The sequence below is a fragment of the Manis pentadactyla genome, chromosome 7 (assembly GCF_030020395.1).
Source record: "Manis pentadactyla isolate mManPen7 chromosome 7, mManPen7.hap1, whole genome shotgun sequence".
Lineage (NCBI taxonomy): Eukaryota > Metazoa > Chordata > Mammalia > Pholidota > Manidae > Manis > Manis pentadactyla.
This window is the reverse complement of record NC_080025.1, coordinates 186,556-209,042: the sequence shown is the minus strand read 5'-3', so window position 1 is coordinate 209,042 and position 22,487 is coordinate 186,556. Positions and strand designations below refer to the sequence as shown.

At 48.0% G+C, this 22,487-nt stretch overlaps 1 protein-coding gene and 1 long non-coding RNA gene across 3 annotated transcripts in view; one reads left to right on the top strand and one right to left on the bottom strand.

Moving 5' to 3' along the window:
- Positions 1–15,247, top strand: part of TDRP (testis development related protein) — a 57,843-nt gene extending 42,596 nt beyond the window's left edge. For both annotated transcript variants that reach the window (XM_036898210.2, XM_036898211.2), the window contains 2 exons: positions 13,445–13,548; positions 14,819–15,247. In XM_036898210.2, coding sequence (XP_036754105.2) covers positions 13,445–13,548; positions 14,819–15,164 — 450 coding nt within the window. In that variant the 3' untranslated portion in view covers positions 15,165–15,247. The remainder of the gene's footprint in view (positions 1–13,444; positions 13,549–14,818) is intronic.
- On the bottom strand, positions 4,558–21,836 carry LOC118918903 (uncharacterized). The gene is made up of 3 exons (XR_005027312.2): positions 21,677–21,836; positions 6,454–7,425; positions 4,558–4,977 (listed from the first exon to the last, which is right to left on the bottom strand). It is a non-coding gene; the product is annotated as an uncharacterized LOC118918903 (long non-coding RNA).
- Between the last annotated feature and the right edge of the window lie 651 nt (positions 21,837–22,487).

Genomic DNA, 22,487 nt, shown 5'->3' with positions numbered 1-22,487 from the left:
TCTCCTTGCTGGGCCAGTTCTTCTGCACTCAGTTGCTTCTGAAATGTAGACATGATACCAAGGGAATTGACGTCTGTGCATCTGGAATGGTGCCAGTTTGTATCTTCCTGAGAGAACTGAGAAAATAAAATAGTCATTCAAATCATTTTCTGTCTTTGTAGCTCAGATGAGGAACACAAGTTGAGAAAGGTGTGATCATTACCATGTTTTAATGTGACAGCTAAAGGCATACATTTCCGATAGATGATACTGCACCTTGTGCTATAGAATTAATGTGTGGCCCCAAATCCACATCTTGAACCCTAAACCCCAGATAGCAAGGTTAGGAGGTGGGGCCCTTTGCAGAGGAATTAGGTCCTGAGGCGGAGCCCCCACGTGGGATCAGTGATCTTGGAAGAAGAGCCGGCAGAGCCCCCGCTCCGTGCTCTTGTGTGGGGACGTGGGGAACCTGCCCTCACCGACGCCAGGCCTGCGCCTTGGTCCTGGACGTCCAGCTCTGAGATGTGTGGAGGGTCTGTTGCTGAAGACACTGGGTCTGTGGCCTGTTTATTGTGACGGCCCAAACTGAGGGAGACACATGGTATGACATTTGAAATGTGCAAGAAGGATGAACATCCAGTGTCTGTTTCTGTCTGCTGGCCACCTAGTCATTCTCCTCAGTTAGGGGTTTCTTGTTCGATCCTTTTGCTTAGTTTTTTCATTGAAGCATAGCTGACATACATTATTGCATTGTTTTCAGGTGTACGCATCATGATTCAACAATTAACCTAATCACTGAATGCTAGACCATGGGAAGTCTAGGCCTCAGCTGTCCGCACATAAAGTTACTGCAGTACTGTTTACTGTGTTCCCTGGACTGTACTTCATTCCCATGACTAATTTTTTTTTTTGGAAACTTGTGCCTCTTAACCCCCGTCACCTATTTTGCCCACCTCCCCCAACACACACACACACACACACACACACACACACACACACACACTTGTGCCTCTTAACCCCCGTCACCTATTTTGCCCACCTCCCCCAACACACACACACACACACACACACACACACACACACACACACACACACACACACTTGTGCCTCTTAACCCCCGTCACCTATTTTGCCCACCTCCCCCAACACACACACACACACACACACACACACACTTGTGCCTCTTAACCCCCGTCACCTATTTTGCCCACCTCCCCCAACACACACACACACACACACACACACACACACACACACACACACACACACACACACACACACACACACACACACACACACACACACACACACACACACACACACACACACACACACACACACACACACACACACCCTCCAGTCTGTTTTCTGTGTTCATGAGTCTCTTTCTGCTTTGTTCATTTGTTTCCTTTTGTAGATATCACACATACATGAAATCACACAGTGTTTGTCTTCCTCTGACTCTTGTAACATAGTGCCCTCCGGGTACATCCCTGTTGGCAGAGTGGCAGGATTGATTTCTTTCTTCCTTTGTGGCTGAGTGACATCGCACTCTGTATTCTATAGCACATCTTTAGCCATTCATCTATTGATGGACACATAGGTTGCATCCATATCTTGGCTGTCGTAAATAATGCTGTCATAAACAAGGGTGTAGATATTCTTTTCAAAATAGTGATTTGGTTTTCTTTGGATGAATACCCAGAGGTGGAATTGCTGTGTCCTGTGTTATTTCTATTTTTAGTTTTTTGAGGAACTACCACACTTTTTCACAGTAGCTGCACCAATTTACATTTCCACCAACGGTGCACAAGGGGTCCCTTTCTTCTCTGTCTTGCTGATATTATCTATTCTGACTGGTGTGAAGTGATGTGGTTTTGATGTGTATTTCACTGGTGATGGGTGATGTGGAGCATCTTTTCATGTATCTTTTGGGCAGCTGTAGAAAAGTGACATCTTTAGAAAAGTGTCTATTCAGGTCCTCTGCCCATTTCTTAATGAGATTGTTTGGCTTTTTTGGTGTTTAGTTATTTGTCTTCTTTATGTATTTTAGATATTAACTGCTTTTGTTGGATAAATCATTTGCAGGTATTTTCTCCCATTCACTAGTTGCCTTTTCATTTTGTTGATGGTGATTCAATCTTCTAGAGATACTGTATGCATATAAAGCATATTGGTATAGAAGATATACGTGAACATGTAAAAATACCAATATATGAAATGCCTATGTGTGCCTATCTCCGTGTGTGTAGGTGGCAGCAGATTAGATGGAGACTGTTGGCGCCCTCCTCTTCTGGTTTGCTTGCACGTCTTGGGGCCTTGTGAGGTCAGGCCCTTGGTGGCTGCACCGTGTTCTGCTGGCGCCGTCTGCTGACAGTGTCGGGTGTTGCTGCCCTTTGGTCCTTCAGGGTGTCCTTGCAGATGCACTTTGCTTTGAATCGTGGACCTGCCTCTGCCCTTGTACTGCAATGGATGATTTGGACCTGACTGTCAAATGCTTAGGGTGCTTAAAAGCAAAGATGTAAATATTGCTGAAAAAGTAATCAGAAGTTTAATTGGTGGTTGATCACAAACCTTTTTTTCACACTTCAGGAATGTGCTTGTGAGGATCACAGAGGCAGTACAGTGCTGTGCACTTCAGAATGAGCAGCCCGGGCACCACTCCCCTGTGCTCGGGGGCTAGACGCCACTTTGATGTGTAGGTGTCCCACTGAGGAGCATTTCCACAGGAGACGGTTGTACAGAATGTCATTTTAAGAGTAAACAGTGTGAAGTATTAGTTGTTTCTCTGATCTATCTATGCAGTTTTTCTAGAGTTTATTGCTAAGTGCCAACCTGACAAACTGAAACTCAACCAGATACAAACCCCACCCAGCCTGGAGTGGCCTCTACCTTGGGTTTCGTCAGGAGTGGTGGAGGCCCTCTGTGCTGTATGTCTCCGCATGGCTTTATTCTCCAGGAGAGTGATTATGTCCCCATGCCGGATGGAGGCAAAGCCACAGGAACACAGTCGAGCCGGTGTTGTCTGCCCCGCCCTCAACAAGCCCCAGCGCCATTGTGCTCAGTGGGGCACACGGCCCCCGCCTTGTGTCTGCGTGCTCCAGAGGCGGGTCTGTGTTGCTGCGTGGCCTCAGGGTCAGACAGGACCCTGGGCAGGGCCAGAGTTGGGCGCCCGTTTCGGCTTTGCATTGGCCCAGTGCACCCTCATTCTGGGAAGGCCGCCATGCCCGTCCCTCTCCCCAGCCCTCATGGGAGTCTCCTGGTGTGCCTCTGTGAGGCCAGGAGTCCGGCCATCTTCCTTGAAGGCCTTTTCAGCTCAAGCAGTTTGTGAGCTGGTGAGTGTCCCCATCAGTCCTTTGGCCTGATAAAAAGGCCTAGGATTTGGTTATGAAATCAGGTTTCTCCAGGATTGTCAGTTTCTCAATAACTCAGCATGTTTAAACATAAGGTTTATTGTGCATTCTAAGATTTAGGGAGGTTAGAAAAAAAGATAATTGAAGCCTGGCATGGCTCTACAGCTTTCCCTTGGGACAGCGTGCCCTGAGCCCATTCCCACGCAGGTGGGAATGCCCACATCCCCTCCCTGGGGCTTAGAAGTAAGGCCCTACGGCAGTTCCTCCCCATCGCTGAGGCAGAGCGAGGCGGGGGCACTGCAGAGGCCCTCACAGTGCAGCACCAGCCCCACAGCCTGAGTGCTTTTCACATGAAGAAGCTTTAAGACACATATTTTGACACTTCTTTTGGGCCGAGTGCCGGCCCTAAGAGCTGTATCCAGAAAATCCAGAGCTAGGATCTGCCGGGACAGAGAATGGGCCTCGGGTCTTGGAACACTGACTCTGTGATGCGCACGATGTGGGCGTGGGCGTGTAAGTGCAGTGACCATAGGGGTGGTGGTGCTCCTTAGTTTATGAAGTCAGTCACCTCCACCCAATCACACCTGATGGAGATAGATTGTGACATAGAATAACGGTGTTTTCCTAATAAAATATTGGGATATTTGGCCTAACAAAGATTTTTATTTATTTCCTGGTGAGTAAACTTGAACACCATTAAAATGTATAAACATCACATTGCTTTTTTAAAGCACTAACATTACATGGGATCCTGACATGAGCTGCACACGAAACTGCTCAGAGCGTCATACTGTGTCCTCACTAGTCATTCCATATGTTAGGTTCTGTTTTTCAAAGACATCTTGGAATGTAGGCTCTGTTCCCAGCGTGGAGGTGGTGTGTCTCGTATGTCACCATTCAGTTTTGATGTAGTTTTTCTTGCTCAGGTAAAATTTGTATTTTGATCATCTTTTGGACCAAGAGCTGCACTGGGCAGCTTCGGGGCAGGCAGCTGCTGCTCTCTCACAGCGTGGGAACACTATCGACAGACATATGTGGGGTGGGGGGGATGCCAGGAAAATTGCAGATGAGAAATTCACATCTATTGCATCTTGGATACTTAAAACACTTCAAGCTAGAGTTTTATACCGGAGGGAAAATAAGACAAAATGCAAAGGAGACTGCATTTTTGTTTTTAAGTAACTTAGGACATTTTGTTTAAAATTTTAGGTTTACATATTGAGAGACTAAGTTTGAAGGATGGCACTGAGAGTGCGGCTTGGTTAGATGAGAGTCCATTTCCTGATCCAAAGAGATGAAGTCTGCAGGTTCAACTCTGTTTTTTTTCCCCGGTTTCATTGAGATACAAGTGACTGGCAGCACTGTGTGCAGCACAGTGACCTGACTCTCAGACTGTGAGATAACGATGACAACGAGTTAACATCCATCATCTCATACAGTTCTTGAAAAAGAGAAAAATGTTTTTTCCGTGAAATGAGAGCTCATAGGATTTACTTGCTTAACAGCTTCCCTGCATATCCTACAGCCGTGTTCACTGCAGTCACCCCAGGACTTAACTCATCTTAGAACTGGAAGTTTGTGCCTTTGACCACCTTCCTCCAATTCCCCTCCCGCCGCCCCAGCCTGTGATAACTACAAACCTTACCTATTTTTCTTTTTTTTTTTTTATTCTTACATAGTGAATAAGTTACATGGTGAACAGTACAAGGGCAGTCATCACAGAAGCTTTCGGTTTTGCTCATGCATTATGAACTATAAACAGTCAGTTCAAATATGAATATTCATTTGATTTTTATACTTGATTTATATGTGGATACCATATTTCTCTCTTTATTATTATTATTTTTAATAAAATGCTGAAGTGGTAGGTAGATACAAGATAAAGGTAGAAAACATAGTTTAGTGTTGTAAGAGAGCAAATGTAGATGATCAGGTGTGTGCCTGTAGACTATGTGTTAATCCGAGCTAGACGAGGGCAATAAACATCCACGTATGCAGAAGATTTCTCTCAGAACGGGGGGGGGGGGAGGTTCTAAGCCTCACCTCTGTTGATCCCCAATTTCTCACCTGATGGCCCCCCTGCGACTGTGCCTGTCTTAGGTTGTTCCTCCCTTGAGGAATCTTACCCGTCTCTGGCTAACCAGTCATCTTCCGGGGCCATACAGGGAAATGTAAAGTTGATCAGTGAGAGAGAAGCCTTATTGTTTGAAAAGGTTAGCTTTTTACTTCTTTGCATATTTATGCCCTGTGGCTTCTATGCCCAGTATTTGTCTTGAGGTGTCTTTACCCCTTGGAAGAATTATGATACTTGGTACTCGATATATGGCACGAATTCTATTTAAGGGTTGTAATTAGGAAGGAAGAAGAAAAGCTATAGAAGTAGCAGGCGGAAGAAAACCTGGGGAGATTGATTATTTCTTTGACATATCTTCTTGTAGAGTAACTTCAGCATTATAGTTTTTAAACTACTAAGTAAATTGTGCACACACATTAACATAATAGGAGTACAGTTACGTAACCAAAGCATGCCTGTAATTACCAGCCATCTCCAGTGAAACCAAGAAAACCAGTTAGGCACCTTAGGCATTTGTGAGAACTTATCTATGATATGGTGGATAATGTCCAACTGAACTTGAACAGTCTGAGAGAATTCAGATAAATTAAAACAACCCATTCCTGGGGACTGTTCACATCCCATATGTTCTTTTAACAGTAAATAGTCTGTAGTTGTAAGATTTTGGAGCGCTACAATTTGCACTTCTCCTAATTCTTGGTTGAGTTCCAACCGTATAGATCCAGTCAAATTTGTTGTTTTACTGTATGCACAGGCCAGCTTAGATATCTCCTTCCTCATTCCCATGGCAAGTCCAGGAGCTGGTGGGATGAGTGCATCTACAGCTGTAGCAGTGCGTGGATCTTTGTTGGGGTTTTTTTGATGATCATCTTCTGGCATGAGTCCTTCCGAGAGTGCTGATGTTGAAAGTTCTTTTTCATATCGTATCTTAGTTCATTTTCGGGGTAGCCAAATTAGGCTTTGATCCTCTGTATAAACACAAACAGACCCTTTGCCTACACTTTTATATGCCCTTTATATCATTGTGTAGAGCTCATTGGACCTTACCTCTTTTTCTGAGTTTGTGTTTTGATTTTTGATTGCACCTGTGGGACCATACGTTATTTGTCTCTGACTTCTCCCCCTTAGCGTAAAGCCTTCAGAGTCCAAACACTTTGTCAAAATGGCAGGATTCCCTGCTTTTCTATGGTGAATAACATTCCATCATGTGTATATATCACACCCTCTTTATCCATTCATCCATCGATGGACGCTTAGGTTGCTTCCACATCTTGGCTGTTAGGATTAATGCAGTAGTATTTTTTTAACTTTTAGTAACTTCTTGTCTGATACGGTAGATAACATTTATTGAGCGAACAAATATGTGGGAATCTCACTGGGGGTCGGATAGGCCAAGGACAGGGCCCTCTGCTAACACCTAACTAGGATGTGCTGCACCCTCTCGCCTAACTAGGATGTGCTGCGCCCTCTCTCCCCCGGAGGCAGCCTTGATGCATCTCAGCTCATGGAACCTAAAAGAGGCTGGACCAGCCATGACCAATCTCAGCAGCATGCAGAGGATCACAGGGCTTAGTCTCAGAGTCAGATGCTCTCCAGAAACACTGTACATGGCCCACGTTAACACCGTCTGTGATTCTTACTGTGGCTGTTGTCTTCATGTTGTCAGGCAGCCCCTCCAGGGAGGTCTCTCCCCACAAAGGAGGTGAAGTGTCAACCTGGATAGGGAAGGGAGGAAGGGCTCTGGTCGGACAGAAATTGCAGTCAGGCCCAATCAGTGCAGGCGAGAAAGGAGCTCAGTGTTAGCATTGCATGGTGCCGGAAGAGTGGCCCTTTTATTTGTGCAGCCATACAGGCGGTGGAGAGCAAGGGAGGGCAGAGGGAGAAAAGGAGAGGAGACATTCAGTCGGGCTGCTGAAGGACGTGATCGTATGGCTGCAGTCCCGTCCAAGTCCCTCACGTGACAGGAACATAAAAGCCCCCACTACTCAGGTTCCTTCCTGCAGCCACTTCCCTGCTGGTCTGAAATGAATCAGGGAGAGAGAAAAGCATTGCATTAGGAACTAGAAAGCTAAGTGAAGCAGCAAAGGGACAAAGACACTTAACCACCGGTGCTGGAGGTTGGAGGGCTCCCTTGAACCTGCTTAAGGTTCAGGTTCTTGTCTTTGTCTTGAGAAGGAATTCAGAGACAGTGCAATATGCTTAAGGAGCAAGAAAGTTTTATTTAAAGCAAAGTATGCACTCAAAGGTGGCAGGGTGGGCAACCTCAGTGAAGAGGCACACCTAGGGCCTTTAGCGCCCGGATTAGTATAGGCGTGATGTATACAGGTGGTTAGTAAGGTTATTTAGGTGACTGGTGACCTAGCTTATTAGCATTCTTTATCCATGTAGGTTTGTTGACAGGTGGAGGTCTGTCTGCTCTCCTGGTTACAATGTTACTTAACTGATGAAGGGGCGGAGAGAAGGGAGAACAGCATATAGGTTAAGTTACAGAGTAGGCTGGTCGTTGGTTTGCAGTGGCATGACGGACACCCTGCTCTGCCTCGGTCACAGTGGTCCTGAGTTCACTCTGTGGGGGGAGTGCCTGCCTGGAGGGTGGCACTGATGGCGTCCCTAAGGGCTGGGAGCAGAACATGACTCAGGAAAGTATCGGGCCTGTCAGGGAACCCAGTGTTCCTTGCCACCTCCGCTGGCGAAATGTGTGAAGTTAGAGATCTTTGATAAATCTTACAACTTAAAAACTTTGAACTTAATGTCGTGCAGAATGAGTGAGTCAGTGAACTCTGAGCTTCTTGGTGAAAGCATTCAGCTTAATGGCAGGAAGCTTTCTTCACTGAGGGGAGTGATCCAGGAAACAGTCGGTTCCCAAAGTGGCCTTGGGAACATGGGAACTTTCTGTGAGAAAGACTGAGAAATTGAGAGGAAGTTTTCTTAATATCCAGGAAGTTGAGATGAGTAGATAAGGAGGTTGATGGAAAAGGGGGTCTGGGCACTGGAGCTGCCGTTGTTCCAGGAACGCCCGGTAACTGGAGCTGAGCACGTCGTCTGATGTCTGATAGGGCAGGTCCTGAAGCAGCGACATGGGTTTAAAGGCATAAATCTTGGGGATTAAGCAAGATACACCATATACTTTTAAAAGGCTTCAGATCTGAGGGGTGGACAGGAGTGTTCGCCACTGGAGCCTCTGGAGGTAGGTGGTCAACCCTTTCTGGAAAGTGCTGGGTGCATGCTTTCCTCTGCCTGCTGACTGGAAATATGTAGCCCAGCATCTGTCAATCAGTCTGAGTGTCTTTGCTGTAAAGGAGGAAGGGGCGTCCACTCTGATCCCTCCTGTGACTTTGCCTTGAGGCCTGACACCTTGGCTGCTTCCTCATGGAAATCCCCGTCTTTAGGAGCCTGTCTTCACTTGCACGTGGAGCAGTTCATAGGCATCTGGCTCCTATGCAGCACACCTGTGTGTCCGCTGAGAGGGGGAGGCACACAGGCTTCCCTCCCCCAGCAGGGATCTCCCCCCTGCCTGCTTCCTTTCTGAGCTCGCAGAGGTTTGCCTCTCAGGCCCTAAGATCTGTACCCACTCTGTAGGACAAAGGTGGCTTGAGGAGCAAGCCGTGTGGTTGTTCATGCAGCCTGTTGCCATTCATGTGCACTGCGCTTCCAGAAATACTGAGAGCAGTCCTGCCCCCCAGAAAATTACATTAACAGTTTAACCTACACAGCCACCAAATGCACATGTGTGTGTATTTGTATAATGTCATGTAATAAAAATGTGTTGTCCCAAATACATAATATACAGCTTTTAATTCTCTAAACAGCAGTTCCCCATATCCACACAGAACGTGGTCTCAGATCAGACCCTGGGGAGCTCGAAAGCAGGGATTGTACCAAACCCTATATATACAGTGTTTCCTATACACGCACACCTATGGCATTTAATTTATAGAGGAGGCATGGCCAGAGATGAACACTAATAACGTAGAGCTGCTGTAAGGATACATGGTGATGAGAAGTTATGGATGAGCACCTCTTAAGTACGTCCCTGCCCTATCTTCACCGTCTTGTGACAACGTGAGATGGTGAGGTGATGTGTGTGGGCTACATAGGCATGTGGCACAGGTCACACTGCCATCGACCTTCTGACCTGCATCAGCAGCAGCATCCACTTGGCAGTAGTGGCTGACTTAGCCCGCTGGCGGGGGGCTGCTGTGTGACTGCAACAGAAAAGGGGCCAAGTGGCCTTCAGTGTGCTGTCCACTCAGTGAGCCGTGGCCTGTTGATTACAGCTCATCTGTTGGTAATTACGCTACACAACAAACCTAGACCCCTTGTATTGTGACTTTACCTGTGAATTTCTGTATCTAAGAGAAGACCATTTATCTGTTTGGTGTACACCCTCACAGTTCACTTCATTTCTAGCAATTTTTTCTCCGTTTTTCCTCTTCTGGGACATGTATTTAAAAGTACTTTTTTATCTTCTTCCTGGCAATTTCCGTGCAAACACTGGGTAATGACTTAATGTCAGTTCCCCTTTCTTGTTAATTTCCATGATGACATCAGAAATGGATCCTGGGGGCATGGCCTTTGGAGCACTGAGGAGGAGTGTGGCTGAGACCACAGTGCTGACACAGAAGGGTGAGGGGCAGAGAGGGGAGGATCTGGTGGGTCAGGGGACCCGGTGTAGAAGAGGCTGTCCCAGAAGTGTGGAGAGGGAGGGGCTTGTTACAGTGTGCGGCTCGCCCTGGCACCTTCCAGGGGAGACGTGAGTTCAGGCTTGCCTTTGATCCCACTGCTCATGGCCTCCACGCTGTCTCCTACTCGTGATAGCTTAGCACCCAGCAACTTCCAGTTCATGGCCTTTGTTTGTCCTGATTGAGTGTGAGCTTCCTGAGGGCTCTTGGTCCTCCCAGAGAGGCGTTCAGGGTCCAGTCTAGACTGTTGTGATGAGCCTTGGCATCCCAACAGGCTCTCTTGGAGGCTGACCATTGCTTCTTGCAGAAGTGCCTCCCAGAAGCCCTGGGAGGACAAAGCGCAGAACTTTTCCCTGGCATGCATGCAATTCTGCACAGCCATTGCAGTGACTGGGACTGGGAGGAGTGTGTGCAGCACACAACGTGGCAGACTGAGGCCGCACATCCTTCCTGATGTGACAGCTCCCACTGAGGGCACAAGAGGCTGCATTTGTTCAGCCTCTGCCATGTGCATGCGCACCTCTCTATGTGGGAGCTGTCAGCCTTCCTGTGCCATCTAAGGACATGGACCTCTGCCCAAAGGGGCTCAGGGAGCCTGCCTGATGAAGACAAAGGTGGGACTCCTGAGTTTCCTGGTGAGCTTTTGAAAACTGCCCACCCTGGCACCAGGTGGCACACAGCTGCGGATACTCGGCAGGCCGCTAGGCTGGGTTCAGGTTCCATTCCATTGATTGTCTCCTACTGTTGCCGCGCAGCTGCGTCTGGGGAGGTCTCTCCCTGTGCACTAGGTGAAGCACTAGGAGAAACCTCAGCCTGGATGGGAGAGGGGTCTTGACTCTGAATAAGATTCTCGAGCGGGTTGGACAAGTGCAGGTAAGGAAGGAATTCATTAAAATGAGAGTGTCAGGGAATGATGGCAGCTGCCTTGCAGGCAGCAGAGAACAAGAAAGAGCAGAGAAAAGGAAAGCCATTGAACTGCTCAGCACAGGGCAGCTCCCTTGCCAATTCCTGAAACCAGGGTCACCTTGCATTGAGTGTCTGCTTGAATCTGCACAGTGTGGGAACTAAGCCCCCACCCACCCCAGGATTTGGGAGAGGCACTGGGTGGAGTGAGATGATGTTCTGAGAACTTCTACAGGCAAAGACAGGAGATTTTCAGGCAGGGTGCTAAGGAGCATGATTGTACAGCTGCAGTCCTTTCCAGGTGTGATTCCCACTCATCCAATACCAAATGCGATGGTGTCTTCTTTCCCTATACATATGTATAACAATAACATTATTATACCCAGCAGTAATAGCAATATAACTCCATTCAGGTTCCCGGACCTGATGTCAATGTGTGTAACTGTGGGAGGGGGGTCTCCCCACACATTCTAACACCAAGCAATTCTTGAACACCAGCAGGGTGTCTGGGAAAACTCAATCCAGATTCCCCAGGTTAAAGGGATCCATCCTACAAGACTGCCTTCCACCCCCCATTCCAGACACTGGTTGCAAGGCCCAGGGGCTCCTTGTGCCCCTGACCTACTGACTACAGACTGGAGGTTCCCACAACCTTCCCCTTAGGTTCAATTACTTTGCTAGATTGGCTCACAGTACTCAGGAAAACACTTATGTTTACCAGTGTAATAAAGGACCTTCTGTCCTCGTGGAGCTTGGGGCCTGGCTCGGTGGCACCTGGAGGCATTCTGGTCTCCTAAGCATGGAAGCTCTCTCCAACCAAGCGGGACAGGCAGAGCAGAGCAGAGAGTGATAAGCTCTTCTCATGGGTTTTGTGAGGGCTTCACTGCCCAGTCATGATTGACTAAATTACTGACCATTGGCTGATAAAGCCTCCAGCCCCTGCCCTTGGGTATGAGTCCAAAAGTCTCTCATTAACATGACACAACACTTGTCTCACCTTTAAGACTCTACAGTGTTTTCAGGAACTGTGGATGAAGACCAAATATACCTGGGAAACATGTATTTGGTCATGAGTGACCAAATGTGTATTTCTTATTACATCACACTGGGTCACCCAGGCTATGGGAACTTGCAAGCCGAAATAAGAGAACTCAGTAGCTCTTCCCTACTTGTCTGAAGTAGGACAGAGAGAGAGAAGACTAGTTCCAAGTCTAGAAAATTGAGTGAAATAGTAAGTAACAAAGACAGCACTGGAAGAGCACAGAGACAAAACGTAGTAAGTTAAGCAGTGAGAAGGTTTTATGTAAGGCAAAGAGTGCACACATGAAGAGAGGAGTGAGGGCAGCCTCGGAGAGGAGGCGCACTTAAGGCATTTACATTCTGTCTCTTAAGACTCTCAATAGGGCAAAGGGCCGGTTGTGGGCTGGGGGGCATAGGCTTGACATGCAGTCTCATGACTGTCTCGTGAGAGACATCATGTCACCATCCATAGTCTGTCCTCTAGATATTCTGTAAGATGAACACAAGGAATGCACTGATCCTGTTCTTCTCCAAGATAGTGGTGACCCTCAGGCACTGGGAACGTAACAGTCAGGACTGCTTGCTCTGCCTTAAGATAGGGTGTTGAACCTGTGTTAGGAATCTTACCTTTTAACTCCCCTGTTTTTAAAATGGAATCTTAGCCTTCAGATGGAGTCCTTCCTTTTCTTACTACACTGTTTACATCTTGGCATTTTCATCACAGGCAAGAAAAGTTACCGTGATGCTCTTGTCCCATGTCTCTGCCCCACTACCCATGCCGCCTCTTGGTTCAGCTTTCCGTTTTGCTTTATTTTTATATGTTGCATTTTTAACATTTCACAGTATTTTAAAGCTAGGCCTGTACTGTGGGAGACACCTTCTCCCAATGCCCTTTCCTCCCCTCCAAAAAAGCAAAGGAAAACCCTAGCTCTGTGCTCCTGGGCTCTGGGGCAGCCTGCTTTAGCTCGTGGGAGGGGCACTTGGCACAGGCCTCCAGGAAAGGTCACCCCCCCTTTTCCATTCCTTGTTATTAATGTATGCCTTTGAGTCTAAGGGGTCAGGCACTATTAAGATGCATTCTGATTTCAGAAATGAAAAGTTGTAGAAATCATTTGTCTTAGAAACAAACAAAATTATTTCTTCTCCAAAATCTAACTGTGGAGGGGAGTGCACATCCTTGCTTGGTGAACTCTGTGATCAGTACTGTTACCAAATGGGGAGACTCCTCAGCAGCATGGAAAAGCTGATGGGTCTGTGGGACATGACATCTGAGATTACCTGCAGCTAATGGGAGAACTAAACGTGTGTGGATACAGCAGGGTAAGGAAATCTGTGCCAATTTCTTTTCTAAATCCAGCTCCACAGTTACTGGATTACAAAACTGTCATCTATTTACTACTTCAGATTTGATCTTTTCCTTAACCTTTTATTAGGTTCAGGGAGCAAGCTTCAGAGGTTGGAAAGAAGTGACTTCTCTGTTTAATAAAGACGACGAACAACATCTGCTCGAAAGATGTAGATCTCCCAAGTCTAAAGGGTAAGTCCCAGTTGTCGAGGCCAGTGGTCCCTCAGAAGGGCAAGGTGACTCTCTGCCTGTGTGAAGTTCACCTGAAACTCACAGGCTACTGGCTGGCTCACATGCTCTGTCCTTTCCTGTGTCCCTCCCTTTTGTGGGGCAGATAGCAGGGCAAAGGGATGTGACAATTAGAGTTTCCTTCCCCCTTGTCAGTAAAGGGAAATGAGTTCTGGAAACAAAAGAAAGTAAAATGTACTTTTGGCAGAAAAGTTTCTCAGACTGGCCTTTGAACTTCAAATTATAAACTGGATTTACTAGCCTGAAAGCAGCCTGCAGCCATGCTTAAGATGTTTAGTAGTTTCAGAAAATCAAGGGAAAAAAACACAGGTAAACGTAAGCCTTGATCAGTAAACTCTTTAAGATTCTAGAAAATTGAATGTATTTAAACTGACATATTGCTGCTAGTTTATTATAAATGTTTTGAAATATTAAGGTGTGTTTAAAGATGGAAAGGTATTTAGTCAGAACCTAATGGTGTTGCCAACAGCATGTTGTTTGCTTAGAAAGCGAATCTTGGTGAGCCTGAAAGTGAGAAGGTGCTCATGTGAGGCTCTGGGGTAGCTCTGCCACACACCCCACTGGCTGCAGGTGTGGCCCTGCCCTGATTTTGCCATGTTCTGTTCTGGGAGGATAGCGCGAGTCCTCTTGGCCGTCAGGTGGTGGCAAATATGTGTCTCCCCAGGGGGGCCTTGAAGGAATACCTGTGTCCTGGCCCCTGGTCATATCACATGAGAGTTGATGGGGTGAGGCCTGAACACTGCCCCGGGGGTGCTCCCAGCAGCCAGGCTGCAGGACCAGCAGCCAACACGGAGCGCCCTGCACTCATGCATGAGCATGTTCACCATCACCAGTTGGCTGGCCTTTCCATTTCATGGTAGATGTTCTGAATTCTTATTTTTCTTAAGCAAATTATCTATAAATGCTCGAGACTAGTGTGCTGTATGAATAACCCTGGTGAAAACCAATTTGATAAATGGAACAGTCTCTCCATATTCCTTAATCTGGACCCTGGGTTTTCTCGCCTAGTTTTCTCAGCGTTGAGCATCCTTTTCATAGCGCCTAGAGCGACTTCTCTTTTGTGTCTCATCTGAGAACTAGTTCTTTGCTTGTGTTAGCTTTCTGAACAATTTAAACTTTAGAAAGAAAGAAAATCTTCTAATAATAAAATGGACACAATTTGGGGCCTTAAGATCAGTGGATCACCAACACTTAACTCTTTCATCTCCTATAGAACTAACTTACGATTAAAAGAAGAGTTGAAGACAGAGAAGAAATCTGGATTTTGGGACAATTTGGTTTTAAAACAGAGTATACAGTCTAAGAAACCAGATGAGATTGAAGGTTGGGAGCCTCCAAAATTTGCTGTTGAAGATGTGGCAGCTGATTCAGGTGACACCTTGAGTGACCGTCCTCCTTGGCCAGGCTGGGAGGAGGACGCCAAGGGCTCCGGCAAGTACAGCAGCCTGGCCAGCTCTGCAAACAGCTCCCGCTGGAGCCTCAAGGCAGCCGGGAAGCTGGTCAGTATTAGACGGCAGAGCAAAGGCCACCTGACGGATAACTGGGAGGAGCTCGAGTGAGAGTCAGAGGACACGCCTGGGACAGAGGAGAACCCGCTTCCCAAGTACTTTGAAACCAAAATTTGCCTAGTATCATGCCTGTGTATCTTGTTCCGATTCTCATTTGTTGTGCCATGTGTTTCCTGTTAGTGCATCGTAGCCTCCCTGTGCTGGAGGTGGAGGGTCACCGTGTGCCTGGTTCTCGACTCGCTTTCATCTCTCTGTGTTGAGTGGATGTGCCCGGCACGCTGTGACCCCTCACTGATTGATTGCCTTACTATGGGGATTCCCACTTCTCAGTCTATGTGTTGCTAAGACCTGGTGTGTGAACCTCTGATGCTGTCCATTAAGAGGCCAGTCACGATCCACACTTTTCCACAAAACTGTTCCCAGGCCTCCCCCTCTGTGTTTCTTGGCTTTTCTCCTGCATGTAGTCTCTGTGGACCGTCTGACACACAAGAGTGTGGTGGCTGTGCAGTTCTCTTCTGTTGCCAGACTCACAGTCCAGGTGTAAAATGAAACCGCCACAGGAGATGGTAGACTGTGGTGACCTGGCAAGTGAAACTTTTTTCCATATTAAGTTAAAAAATACGTAAACATGAGAGATGCCCTCTCAGAAAAAAAAATACGTAAACAAATTAAGCAGTGGAAAAGCAAAGGCTGTATGTGATCTGCAAGCACGTCTGCAGCCTCGCCAGGGGAGGAAGGAGCCACCTGCCCACAGGGTGGTGACGGTGGTTCTTTCTTCGAGGTTTTCCTTTTAAATACTGGTCTTTGCTTCCATCTAAAAGTTTGTTCTCCTTCTTCCTCTGCAGATTAAAGTATGGCTCTTAAGAGTTGAAACTACAGAAAATACTGAAAGTGCCTCTTTCCCATAATACCCAGGTTTATGCTGTGAGAGTGGCTTGGTCCCTGGGAAGCGGTGTTGCGGCTGATAAGAGAGCTCTGCTGAGGTGTCTGTCTCATGTTCTCAGACTTGTTCTGTGTCCTTGGAAAGTGATCCTGAGTCAGGTACAACCAGCACATGTCTCTTGTCGACAGGCAGTGCGTGTATGCGTCTTAGGTAGTGGTGGATTGAAAGAAAAGGTACAGGTTTTTTGTACATTCCTCTTGTGAGGAAACTGTCCTCAAGCAGCTCAGTGTGCACTTCTAGTCCATTCCACATAGCGTTCCGTTGGGACACTGGACGATTGCAGGACTCATGACTTGACAGAGCATCTGTCATCTCTGTCCTCTCTCTCTACCTGTCTATCCATCTCTGTCATCCAACTGTGTGTCTACCTATCTCTTTTTAGCAGAACAAGAGGTTTACTTGACCAAGCCTTGAAAGGGTCTGTGTTTTAAGTGGTGTTAAAAGTCCAACTGTGCTGGAACCTTGAAATGGGGAAGGCTTTCTTTGTTTTATAACCAGGAGGAAAGATTATAATTTCTAGTGTAATAGCTAGCTAAGTTGAAATAATCTCACTTCCTCAGGTAAATAGTCGCCGGGATTGTGCGCACTGTGTGCATGCCACGGATTATGCAGGTATTTTAAAGCAGGAGCCAGGCTGAAGGTTTGTCTTTGGCTAGTCCTGTCTCGAGGCACAGGAAAGTGAACACCAAGACTCAGAAAGTCTGTTGCACTTGGGGAGTTCTGAGTTTGCTGCACCCAGATTTGTATGCTGTAATGCTAAGTGCCTGTAACTCACCTCGGTAACAAGAGTTATTCATAATGTTTCTCAAAATCTGAAGACAAAGCCAGATTGGACTGGAATGTGCACTGTAAATCACATTTTTCTTATCTACAAGGATTAATGTAAAAATAAATGTTGTCTTCTGTTGTATCTGATTAAATAACTACATTTGTGGTTTTTAATATAAATATTTATCAGTGTGCTTTGGAAGAAGATTATTTTTCCTTGACAGAATTTACCAAAGCAACTTCACTGTTTTGTTCACAAGTTAATGGGAGAATGTGGTTAATGTGGTTTTAGTTCTGGGAATTTTGTTTGAATTCTGTTGAACTCTGTGAAAAGTGAATTGTCTGCACCCCTGCTGTTTTATTATGTTTTAATAGGAAAGTGATTTGCTTCATAGAAGGTAGAATGTGTCGTTAATGCTGAGGTTTTTTTAAAAAAATACCATCTATGTCTTCTTCCATTGTAAGTTTGCATGACTATCATTGGCACCTACTTAAAGGTGAATGCTTACGATGACTTTAATCTTAGAGCTAACGGCACTTTTATTGACACTTTAGCCTCATTTTAAAAGCAAACAATACATGTAGAGTTTTTCATAAATAAATAAGCAATTTCAACCTATGTATCTTTTGCGTATTTGAGTTGCATTCGTACGCTGCTTGTGTGTCAATGAGGAGGTACTAGCCCTGGCTCTGGAGCGCCCCCTGGGTGCCCTGTGACCTGGTGACGGCATTTTATTTTACTGTCTGTTATTTAATGAGTTAGAGCCTTAAGCAAGCTTTGCCCTCAGTACCCAGTGGTAGGAGTGCTTTTTACTTAATCATCTTTGTCTCTTAAAAATATTACTGTTTCTTAGAGAAACGTCTTTTTCAGAAGCAGTGGCCTGTCACAGAGAAGAACATTACCTCCTGTAAGACCAGACTAACCTGCCCCTGGCCTGGGTGCTTCACCAGTGTCCCACGCTGGGGCTTTTGGAAGGAGGCCCAGAGCCTCGGTGGTGAGCCTGTTGCTTTCCCATCCGGTCTGTGTGCTGAACAGCTGTGCTTCTGCTGCTAGCTTCTGTGTGGGACTCCTGCTGCCCTCGCCTCCAGCTCCGGCCTGCCTCGTTGTGCGCACTTCTGCATGAGGGTTTCAGACCTGTCGCAGATCGTCACTTGTGACTTGCATTCCTGACGTCCTCATTATTTGCTGGCTGCTGTCACAGGCATGGGGATTTTCCCTTCTCTCCCTCTGCCAGTTTGCTTTTAGCCATCTATCCACTTTCCAGTTTTTATTTCCTCAGTCGGCATTTGATTGAACGGAAGGCCAGCGGGCAGGCACCATTTAGTAAGCTTTAAAGGGAGAAGTTGCTCAGATAGTTTCCTAACTTTGTGGTAAACTTTTTAACGTTAAGAATAGCCCAGAGGAGGTTTTAACAGTGCCAAACAACTAACCGAGTGCTGCTGTTCATGTTTTGGTAGAAAAACAGGATTTTCATCAAGGCGGTGATGCGGCCCTGCCTTTGGCACTCGTTCGGGCATGTGGTGCCAGGCCGCAGCCCCGTTCCTTCCTAGCAAGAGCAGCTGCTGCTCTCTCCACGCTTCAGTTGGCGGGCGTGGCCAAGGCCAGCGTTGTGTAGTCCCCAGATTCACAACGAGCAGTCTGGGTGAGAGCTGAATCCGGGTAAATCCGGCTTGGGTTAGTTGAAGTGACTGACTGACTGCGTTCCAGTTCTTCAGAAACCACCACCACCACTCGGGGGCTTCTCTGAGCTGCTCACCCAGTGACTGTGCAGCTTGGTCCTGGAGTTGGCATGGCTGCTCACGTCTGCGCCCTCTCATGTCCACGTAGCACAGGGAATGCAGTGCTACTCACATGGGGAGGTGCTGGCGTGGAGGGGGAGCAGTCACTTCCTTCCACAGCTTCTGTCTTGTTTTAGTGCCTGTGAGCCATTGAGAGAAGCCGCAAGCTCAGCCTGGTGAATGCACCTCTTTTAATAAAGAAAAAGCACTAGATTGTGATGTATATGCTTTTTGATTCACATTCTATAGAAGGAAAAATGACAGGTTTACCATTAAGCAGAAGAGCAATGAACTAGCTTTGCCAGTTGTTCCTAAATAAGATTTCTATTGCAACAAGACAGCTCAGTGTTTTGAAAATACTTGAGCTGAGCTGTTAGTAAACTGGGTGGAGAGAGCAGATGGATGGCAAGGTGCCTGGAGGATGGGGGTGTGTACACTTTTAAGGTCCCCTGGGGAAGCTGGGGGCAGAGGGGGCAGGTGACCTCCCTGAGCTTGTTTCCCTGTTTCTGACGTGGCATGTGTCAGAGGGGACTGAGGAGGGAGCAGGCTGGAGGTCCTGAGCACTTGTGGTCTTTCCTTGTTTCATGTTACTGCCGAGATCCAAAGGCAGGCAGCGCTGGGCCGGGTCGGTGGACTCAGCGCTGAGGGTGACCCTGCCAAGTGATGTTTAGGGACCACTGCCCACCCATGAGCAGCAGGGTAGGAAGAACCCCAGGTGTGGCGGTGTAGTGCCCACTCCCTTGCTGAGCAGCTGGCCAACATCTGTGGTTGGGGTCAGCAAGAAATGTGTTGTGTGGGGTAAGAGTTTCCCTCCTGGCTCACAACTGGCCACATTCTGTGCATACATGTGGAGGACTGGGAAGCTATGCTCTTTTCCCCCAGACCCTGCCCCTAGTTCCCCAGCCACCCTCAGGGGGGCTCAGGACATGCAGCTGCAGGGGTCATGGGTTGGAGAGTCACAGGCTGTAGGGTTGGTCCCCAGGTTTAAGGCCCAATTCCTCAGCTCACCCTGCTGCCCTGCGGCTGCTTGTGCCCCACTAGCCCAGTCCTGGGGCTATGCGTTACCTGGTGGTGGGGCTGAGCCAGCTGAACGCACGTTTTTGTTTCCATGCAGCCCCATGCGCCAGTCTGGCCCGACTGCTCAGGCCTCACAGAGTGGGGAGGGGCATCAGGGCACTGGCCCAGCACCCTCACTTTGCTCTTTTTAAAGCACAACAGATCCAGCTCTTTCTCTAGGGAATGCTTGAATTCCACAGCAGTTGCTTTTTGTCCTCATTTTTTTCCTGATTTCACTCTTCTTCTGGGAAGTGGAGCACCAAATGGGGAGGGTCTGCTTGGCCGGCCACTCGTGTCCACAGCTCTGTTCACCTGCCAGAACTTGTTCTTGGTGGGCAGGCCGCTTAGCAAGACGTGCCTGTGGGTCTTTCCCACTGGGAAGAAGTAATGGGGATGTGGAGGTAGGAGGGTCCAGATGCTGAATGGCTGTTTCCGGGTCATAGTCCCTGTCAGTTGGCCCCAAAGCGTCTCCCCAGCTCCCTCTGTGCTGTCACTGCTGTAGAGCTGTTTCCTCAGGTTTCATTCGGAGGTTTGCAGCTTTGATGACATGAGTGTCTGTGTTTATTTTCAGGTTTATGAGCATCTTTATGCCCCTTTTTACCTCTTATGACAGTAAAGGGTATGTTACTGTGCACACACTCAGAGCGATGCTGACCCGAAATTTCATCTGGGTTGTGCAAGAGGCACCCCCCCTCCCCCCATGGCGTGTGCCGCGTGTCAGGACAGTAACGCTGGCTTCTGTGGAAGATGGGCCCTGCAGAGTGTGGAGTACACAGCGGGCCCTTCCCCACAGGGCAAGGTCGGCAGTCCCTCGCACACATTTGCTGGGTAAATGTAGACAATGACCTGGCATGGCAAAGTAGGTGGGGAGGGAGAGAAACACAACCGGTCACTTCCCCTGAGGGAAGTATAAACTATTTTCTGAGTCGATAGGTTTCAGTTCCCTGTACTGGAAACTCTAGCTGACAGGTGGCTGAGGATTCAGACTTTCAAGGGGTGAAATCTGAGCAAAACCAGAAATGAGTCCCAACAAAAACTTAACAATGACAGTTGAAATAGTGCCTCTGCCTCCACTAGAGGGGACTTAGCCACTATGGTGCAGGCCGCCTCCACACACCTGGGCCTTCCACCTGCCAGGGTGGGTCTCCGGGTGCTCCTGTGAGGCAGGGTTGCTGCTGTTCTATGACCAAAGTGAGGTCAGAGTTCGAGGATGAGCCGATTCAAGGTGTGCTCAGGTGGGAAGGCAGAGGAGCTGTCTGGCCCTGAGTCCTGTAGATCTGGGCCCTGCGTGCTGGTTGGCCCCCAAGCCGTCATCCGCCGTGACCCAGACTGGGCCTTACAGAGGCTCACTGTAACTAAGAGGGATTTGGAGGTATGTCCCCAGCCCAGTGGGAAGGCCACAGGAAGGCTGTCAAGTGCAGGCAGTGGGTCTGTGGTGTGTTTTTGTTGGTCCAGGGGTTACACGCCTGCTGTGCGTGAGGTACCTTGATCCAGATCAAGTCTGCTTCCTAAAAGATTCCTGCTTTCTCAGGACTTTAGCCTGGGTGATAGCAGGCAGGATTGCATCCTTCAGGGGATCCCTTACCCCTTCTTCTGCAGGTGTAGCCCCACCCAGGTGCTGCTGAATGACAGTGTCAGCAACCTGCAGGGTCTGTGTGATGGGGGTGTTGTGCCCTGCCTCCCTGTATGGTCCCCATATAGCCACCCACACGACTGGATTGATGTGGGCTTCACAGGACTCAGCAGTCTGCCCCAGAGGTGAGTGAGTGGGAGGCTCTAGAACCAGAAAAGGTGGTTTTGCCCTGGTAGCATCTCCCCATGAACCTTTCCAGACTGTGGGAGTGTCATTATGTACCATTCATACTACAGCATACAGCGGCCCCCCGTATTGGCAGGGGACACCGTCCAGACCCCTAGGGGACAGTCAGGACTGTGCTGTTCCCTATCTTGTCTGACAGCATTTAATTTATGACTTCTGTGGATGTGCTTGCTCTCTGCCTCACTGCACTGTCCTCACTTCAGGACCCAGCAAGATGGGGATGTGGGTCAGCAGGACCATCCTCTTCAGGTTACCCGGAGTCATTGAGCCCTGACATGGCTGGTGATCTGTGACGGTTGAAGGATTTCTGCTGAAACCTTTTAAAAGAACCTTGATATCAGAAGTTGTCATCTCTTTCGCTAACGCCCTTCCCCGGTTTTGTCCATACACCTGTGCAGTCTGGAGTACTTAGGTTGTGGCAGGGTCCATCTGCCCCTGTAGGTGACGCCTCAAGAGCCTTCAGCGCACCCCACCACTTCTCAGGCAAGTACTATACCTGGTGTGTGAATGGCTTTCCTCACATCTCTTTATTCCATGAGTTCTGCCAGTGGACATCGGCACTGCGGTTTTAATTCCCTGTTGCAGCTTTGGGGAATATTATTGTTCTGCCAGTAGTGAATGTCTCCCAGAACGGATGTGTCCAGGGAGGGTCTGCATCAGCTGCTGATCGAGTGTGTTCAAGGCGCTGAAGCCATGAAGCTGTAGCTGGAGGTAGAAACAGCCTGAGCCGCTCCACTTTTGTAGTGGCCAGGGCATTGTGTCCCATTCCCAGGATGTGGAATCCTAGCCCTTCCATACCCAGGGGAGTCACTCGTGCCATGTAGTCGCAGAATTAACTGTCCCCAACAACAGAGCACTTGGGGTAGTGGCACTTCTCTATGCACACCCATCCCCTCTGCTGGAGTGTCCCGCTCATGTCTCACCCATCTGTGTACTCCTAGTGAACCGTGACTGTAACAGTGTCACACAGTTGCTTTGTCCTCCACGGATCTCAGCAACCTCAGCATTC